General features: G+C 44.4%; 1 protein-coding gene across 1 annotated transcript in view; it reads left to right on the top strand.

Moving 5' to 3' along the window:
- Positions 1-1,336: 1,336 nt before the first annotated feature.
- MYLK4 (myosin light chain kinase family member 4) overlaps positions 1,337-8,199 on the top strand; it is a 608,560-nt gene continuing 601,697 nt past the window's right edge. Inside the window, exon 1 of the mRNA XM_069217896.1 lies at positions 1,337-1,593. Within this exon, the coding sequence (XP_069073997.1) occupies positions 1,456-1,593 (138 nt within the window). The 5' untranslated portion in view covers positions 1,337-1,455. The remainder of the gene's footprint in view (positions 1,594-8,199) is intronic.

Raw genomic sequence — 8,199 nt, 5'->3', positions numbered from 1 at the left:
CAGGCCATTAATTTAGGTTCATCATTTAGGGCCAAATGTGTCAAACATTTTTGCAATCGCAAACAGCCCGTAAAAATGCGTTTTGGTATGCAACAAGTCCACTTTGCGATTGGGTAACTTGTTACCGAATCACAAATTGGATTTGCGACTACATACCGATTCGGCATTAGGAAGGGGCGTGTCAAGGGCGTCCCTTTCCAATACCGAATCGCAGAGGTATGTATGATTGTTTTGTGACCGTGAATGCGGCCGCAAAACAATCGCAGTTACCACCTACTTTAAGTAGGTGGTAACCCATTTGCAAAGGGGAAGGGGTCCCTTAAGGGACCCCTTCCCCTTTGGAAATGCATGCGAAAATGTTTTTTAAGAGCAGGCAGTGGTCCGACGGACTACTGCCTGCTCTTAAAAAATGAAAATGAAAATGAAAATTTTCATTTTTTCATTTTTAAACGCATCCTGTTTTCCTGCAAGGAAAACAGGCTGCATTTTCATAAAAAATAGATTGCTTTATTGAAAAGCAATCACAGACATGGTGGTCTGCTGAGCCTAGCAGGCCACCATCCCTGTGATTGTAGCCATTCTCAATGGCTCGCAAATTGTGACCTACCTCATGAATATTGATGAGGTAGGGCCATTTGCGAGCCCTTCCGAATCGCTATATGAAACTCCTGGAGTTTCATACATTCCAATAGCGATTACTTAATCGCAATTCGCTAAAAATCGCAATTAGGTAATCGCTATTGTAAATGATTGATACATCTGGCCCTTAGTGTCACCATGTGTAACTAAGCTTCCATTTGTTCAGCAGGTGCTGGGGCCTAGAAACCTGAGGGGCCCATGAAACCCTGAATATTGCTGTACTTCGTAGCTAAAATAGCAGCCAGGGGCCCATTCGTTTCTTTACCCTAGGGCCCACGACACAGTGTCTATGTCAGTGACCAAGCAATCTGATACTGTTTCTAGCAGGCATAGCTAGGGAATGAAATGCCTACGTGAAGTACTGTAAAGGGAAAGGGTGAAAAAGCGGCGGAGGGATTTGTGAAATGTCACTGAGGGACTCTTCAGAACTTCCCCTTATCTTACCTGCCGCCATCTTCTCTACTCCTCCAAGAAGTAAAAACGCTTTCAAGCGACAGGCAACATGAGCCTCCACTACTGTTGGTGCAGCTTGGACATTTTGCACATTTGACAAGTGCTTGAGTGTCAGAGTAAATTATCCCTCTCAAGCACTGCCTCAGTCGCCTGACCTCGCCAGCAGCTGCTTCACGCCTGTCACCCGGCCCGCCGGTTCCTTCCCTTATAGGTGCAAGCAGTGTGCTCATCTGCCTTGCCGGGTGCAGCTGGCTGGTGGACCCGTGCCTGCGGCAGCCAGGTAGGGGCACTGCCCGGCGGAGGGCCCAGGGCGCTTGGAATACTGCTGCTTGACAAACAGGAGACCAAAGCTGGTGTGGCAACATGGATCTCTCTTTCGTAAGGAAAGATGTCTGGATTGCAGGGAGTTTCTGCCTCATAGCCTCGTTCCTGTGGCGCATGTTCTGGACTGTGGTATGTGGCAAGAGGACGAGAACAGCATCTGAACCCGACGAATCTCAGGTAAAGCACCGGTACTCAAGTAACAATGTTCTCTGTTCACATCCCAGGACCCACTCCACTGTGCAGAATTTAATAACTCAGCGCGCACGTGGAAGGATATAATGTCTGCATATACGATGTGTATAGACTGCCCGAGTCATAAAGATGTCACGACAAGTTGGAAGAAGGCAGAGGAAATAGTTTCGCCTTGGGATTTTTTCTGAAGCTGTGATGATTAAGTAGCCAGGTTTCGAGGGTTTTTCTGAAAGTAAGATGAATACTAATTTTTAGTAATTAGAAGAGACCGATATATATTATGGTCAAAATAGGCAGGAAAGCCAATAGGGACATTTCAGTCGTTATGAAATGCCGACTATTGATGCAATTGTATTACTCACTAGTATTATTTCATTCCACAGTAGAAAGTAATGCTATTTCGTGGTAAAGATGCGGTTGTAACATTTATCAAATGATGTGTAGTTATTACAAACTCAAGTTTAATTATGATGAGGTGCTGTGCAGCCGTCAAAAATAAAATATGAGGCCAGATGTATGAAACGTTTTTGCATTCTCAAACTATCTGATTCGGAATTTGCACCATAAAAACCTTTCTGGCAATGTACAAAACCTATTTTAGTCATAAAGCAATGACATTTTATTAAGTCCTAAAATGGGTTTGGGACTTGATACCAACTCAGTGTTTGAAAAGGCTTGTTTTAGGCGTCTCATCCAAATATTATGGGCCCGATTCACAAAGGTGAACTTAGACTTTTGGCATAAGTCTAAGTTTACGATGTTTTGGTATTCACAAAGGTAAGTTACAAGTAGTATCTTTACGGCTTCACTTGGGGTGGAATAGCCACACTTGGGGCGGAGATCCGCCGCGAGTACAGAGATTCCACTCTGGGTATGAAGTGAGTTGCAATTTGCAAACTACCTAATGAATACTAATTAAATAGGTCTGATGGTGACTCAGTCTGATTCTTATTTTGTGACCGACCTATTACTACATAGATTGGTGTGCAAAGTATGTTTCTGGTCGCAAAAATACTGATCACAAACTGCAGTTGCTTTCAAGGACCTGAACCTTAGTACACCTGGCCCAAATTTCTTCTAATCAGCTGTTCTGCTCAAAACAGCCATTGTGTGCAGTGTCCTCTGGTTGGAGATAGGTGGTGGGTACCTAACTTTTTTGCACCTTTTGACCTTTGAACTTGTTGACACATCTAGGTCTACTGCACCTCACCAAAGAAACAATGGGAAAGGCAACTAGTTTTGCAGCACAACAAATTGGGTGTCACTAATAATCTGCTAGTAATGCAGCACGTTTTTGTGCCACATAAAGGCTATTGAAAAGACTGATGGTAATAGCGTTAATGCTGCTTATACCCCTGTTTTTCTAGCTGGCTTCTAAATATGCTGTTAATCGCTCATCAGCGTCATACTGTGGTGATCATAATGTCTTTTCTTGGGTTTAGTTCTTGCAAGATTCAGGATATTTGAAGCAGTTTAAGGAGTGTGGAGCAAGAAAAAGGGCACAGAAAGCTCTTACATGTGGCCACTTAGCCTTACCATCCCCTGCCGAACCATAATAGACTCTACTCAGGGTCAGATTGGGAAAGCAGGCAGTCGGGCATTGGGCAAGGTCACCTGTGGGCTGTTTTTTTAGGGTCTCTGTGCACTGGCACACCGAGACTTACTGTTTTACTCAGTCATCGCCAGGCCACTGTAATTTGGTGCCAGCATGATGGAAACTCACCTGCCATGCTGTCAAACAGGTGTTGTACTGGGCCTTAGAACATTTTCACCTTGGCCCTCCTACCTCATGTGGCCGGCCCAGCCCTGAAGCAGTGTCATATCGCTGGCCCATCACGTTCAGGCCATGGTGGGCTGTGGGCATGGGGAGGGTGGGAGAATGCAGGGGCCTCGCAGGGGGGGCCTTTCTGACATAAAACCCACCGCAGCAGCAGCCCTGTGGTTTTCTTGACCCACCCCGCCATCTTATACCCTGAGGATCTATGGGCAGGGGAGGGGGTGAATACGAGAAGTGGCCTCGCTAGGAGCCAGGTGTTGTCACCTCAGTCCCAGTGTCTTTAAAGCCTTGTTGCAGGGTTTGGGGGAGTGTTTGCATAGGCCTCACTGTGAGGCCACCTTTCCCAGAGGGAAAAAAAATGTAGGATGTACTGCTATGGTCTCAGAGCTGCTGCCATTGGAGCTTGGGAAGTATGTTCGATGTCTGGTGTTAGCTCAACATCCAGTGATTTTGGGCAAATCACTCAATCTTCCTACCTAAAATTTGAATTCATTTTATCTTGTGCAATGTAGCTGTTGCTCATGGTAACTGCTCCAATGCCTTTGGGCCGCATTCACACTATATAAAACTATAAAGAAAAAAAAATAGCGATTTGGGAATGTGGGCCAATTTCTTTGGGAGTGCCCGGGCCTAATTGTGATCCTATTCCGACCCTGACTCTACTTAGAACCCGAATACAAGGCAAATTGTAAATTCCGCTCCCCTCTCTGACAGGTGTGTGGATGAGCTTAGAATTATGATTTCTGTAAGAGATATTACACCCTTGCACTTTTTCCCTGAAATATTCCTTCAGGAAAATCTGACAAAGTATATGGGGGTGGGAATGTCAGTCAAAGAGACAAAACATGCACATTTTGGTGCAATACACATTGTAGATACTTATTATGCCTTCTTCCCAGGGCAGAAAACTTTAATGTAAGGTAGTACTGAATCTGGTAAATATGTAATCCCAGGGCTGTGGCATTTAACAGGCGCAGAAAATCCCCAGAGGTTTGCTCTACACATAACCTTGCCCCTAGCCTCCATGTCTGTCCTTGCTATTACACTATGGTTACATAGTATATGTGTAGAAATGCATACATCAAAAAGAAGGCACATAAAGACTACCAGACTCATTAAATTTGCCCACCACAGCAGTAACACACTTTTGAATTCTCAAGTCTGCCTTAGACTCACACCCTATCAAAATGTTTACATAAAGTTATATGTGAGAAATTGGGTTTGTTGATTCAGGCGATTTAAACCCTACTGAAGCAATAGCAACAATCTTTGATAGGGTGAACCTTGAAAAGTCACTAAATTATCCTGTGCTTATCCCTAAGGTAGCTTGGCATAAAAGCATCCGGGCTTAATTTAGAGGCAATGGATAAAGTATTTATTCAGCACTTAAACTGTAATATAGTGAAAATACAACTCACGTAAAATACCACACCAATTTAGAACAATGTACTAAAATATATTACATTGTTTGACACCAAAACAACAACAATCCAGTCAGTGGAACCAGATATGAACTTTTAAAGTTTAGAGTGAAAAAAGGTGACTAAAAGATTAAAATGCCAATTACAGACATCTAGTCATGCAAGACCGGGACAAAGTCAAACGTAATGGCCGACCGTAGTGGAACGTGGTTTTGCTACATAACATGGATTGACCCCAGATTTCTTCCTACCTGGTTGAGATCTTTTTGCCTTCAGAGGAGCCGCCATCACAGTAGCTCATTTGAAGGCACTGTAGGTTGGCCGCACCATATTTGATGTAAATCTGATCAGCACGCAAAACCACAGCTGCTAGTATAGTGAGGGCGCCTACATATTCTCTTTACTCCAACAGTACATGTTAGAAAGACCTCATGGCAGGCCCTCAGAACAGCACCAAAGCATTGTAATGGGCAAAGCAATTCCACCAACAAATCACCTCGCTTAGACACCACCTGTAATGGCAATAGAATTCTTACAAAAACCTAATCACATACATTTACTTCCCATGATAGGACCCTTAAGGCAGAATGCCTGACATGCTCATGAGAGCAACTAAGCAGTAAAGCCATCTACTGCCTTAGATTTGGCTCTTCAAGAGCACTTGCCTTCTTTTGAACAACCGTTGTTCACCTTACTCAGACCAGACTGCAGATTCACTAGCACGACTAGGTATCTAAGCTGTATGCACGGCTAAAAGTTGCTGCAGTCACCTGACTTATTAGTCAAACCATCCTGTAAATTCTCAGACACAATAAAACAGCAAAGCAACCGAGTGGATCAATTCTGCTGTTACAGCACAACTCACTAATTTCTGTCAAACAAATAGAATATACTAGACCATATTCCATTATTTTCTTTCTGGAATAAACAGGGCACATGCACCCATGCATCAGGTGCACATGGAAGGCCAGACACATTTGGACAAAGAGCACCATTATGATTTGGTCAGTGAAAAACAGTGATGTTACTCTTACTGATATTACCATGATTGGCTGGAATTGCCACTCCATTTACTGATCTTGAGTAATAACATGTAGGTCCCAGAATAATCAGGTCATTTACTGTGTGCTTTCTCAAATTCCAGGCCCTCGTTTCTGTTTACATTTTGCGCTTGTTTTTAGCAGGTTGAAAATGTGAGTAGACAGGCTGCTGATGTCACATTGCACTGCACTGTTAGCCTTTTAACCGTGTGCTCAGTGGTAATTCCACCAAAAACCTGTGGAATCATAGAAAAACTGGGGAACATTGAATAGGTCATAGATAGGGAGGCAATGTTGGCAGTGCTCCGGAGGGTCTACCTCAAGGCGGGCTATAGGGTCCGTCAACCACTTGAAAAAGACATTCAGACCCAAGAACATGTTTTGGAGGACATCGAAAAAGACCTCTCTTCTAAATCCGAGCTTCTCAGAGAGTGGCACAGTGCCCGCAAAACCTTTCTGGATCACTGGCATAGACTTGAAAAGTACATATATACGGCATATCGTCAATTTCTTCATGCTGAGGGCAATAAGACTGGAGCCATGTTAGCCAGGCTGGCGAAACGAGAGGAATCACACACCCCCTATCCTTACTATGACTGACCATACTGGACACCAGGTCTATCCGCAGCGGTTCATTAAAGAAGTAGTCAGCTCATATCTCAGTGTCAGTAATGCTCACTCTACAAGGTTATGTACAAGTAATACTGGAGATTACCTACTCCCGAAACCTGGAATGGTATGGAATGGCCTATCTCCAGAGATGAGATTTTGACAGCGATCCACACTTTAAAAACTTTGAAAACACCAGGGAGCAACAGCTTCCCCGCAGAGCTTTATTGGAAATATGCAGCCACATTGTTAGAGGTGTATAAAAGTGAGTCTCTATAACGGGGTGTTTGCCTCCCACCATGTGGAAGCTATAATAATAATGGTTCCCAAACCCAGTTGAGACCCTACTGTACCCTCGGTGTATATGTCTGCCTCCCTTTTAAATATTGATGTAAAGCTATTGAGTAGTATAATGGCAGAAGGCCTTCTTCCATGCCTTCCCTCTCTAGTACATCTGGATCAGTCCAGGTTTATCCCGAAACGTAGTACCTTAAACAACCTACGACGGCTCGCTCATGTTTATTACTCCTCACAACACATTTATGACTCTCTTTCCCTAGTGTTCTTGGAAATCAAACTAGGCCTTTGATTCCTTAAACTGGTCATACCTCTGGCAGGTTATAGGGAGACTTGGTATTAGCCTAGAGTATTCAATGGGTTCACCTACTATATACAGTGCCATGTGCCCAAGTGAGAACTAGCAGGGAGGTGTCTGATTTACTTACACTCAGGAGGGGTGCGCAACAGGGATGCCCTCCCTCCACAGTCTTATTTGCCCTATTATGGAACCCCTAGCGGAGAGACTCTGTCAGACGTTGAACCCTTGGGGAATCACTATCGGGGAGACCACTCAAGTGGTATCCCTGTACGCGTAGAAAGTTTTAATATACCTTAGCCATCCACTTTATACAGTACCCATCCTCATGAAAGTAATGCAGGAATTTGAGGATGTGTCCGGCTTGAAGGGGAATCCTGCTAAATCCAAAGATTACCCTCTGGGATCTCTATGTGGACTACCATGGGATGCTCTCCCAACTTTGGAAATTCCCTGGGAAATGAATGATGTGCACTACCTAGGGATTCGGTTAGCACCCACAGAGAAAACGTAATGTTGGCAGGGTGTTACAGGGACTTCAAGCCTCTGTGAAGTTCTGGAGAGCCTTACCTGTATCTCTCATATGGAGGAGTGCAGTTGTGAAGAAGATATTGCTCCCTCGCTGCCTATATGTACTCAACTGATCGTTTTATAGCATCCCCAGAGTGTACTTTAAAATGATTGATGGTATCCCTACTGATCTACTATGGGGGATAAACACAGAGGGGTTGGTCTCTCCACACTGAAGTGCACATGGGAGATGAGGGGTATGGAAAAACCCAGCAGGGTGTTGTACTATATGGCAGCACTATTACAACATGCTGTCCATTGGCTTGACTTGGGAGATTCCTGGGAAAAGACCGTATTGAAGGGGTCCTATAGGGAGGGAGAGCTTTCAGTACTATTAATGTGGGTCTCCGGGGTTTCCATTGATACTCCTTGCTTGATACGACAGGTGGCGGACGTCTGGGAGAGGGCAGTTAAGAAAATAATACGCTGAGCACCTTTCGCCCCAGACCTGCCCCTATGGATCTTGACACCATTTCATAAAATCAAGGAATCCATGTCGGTCCAGAGGTGGAGAGACAGAGGATGCACTACTCTAGGAATACCCAGAGGGGAGCTTTATAACTTTGGCCAAAGCAATTG

The sequence above is a fragment of the Pleurodeles waltl genome, chromosome 2_1 (assembly GCF_031143425.1).
Source record: "Pleurodeles waltl isolate 20211129_DDA chromosome 2_1, aPleWal1.hap1.20221129, whole genome shotgun sequence".
Taxonomy (NCBI): Eukaryota; Metazoa; Chordata; class Amphibia; order Caudata; family Salamandridae; genus Pleurodeles; species Pleurodeles waltl.
Note: the sequence above shows the minus strand (reverse complement) of the source record. Positions and strands in the feature narration are given on the sequence as shown.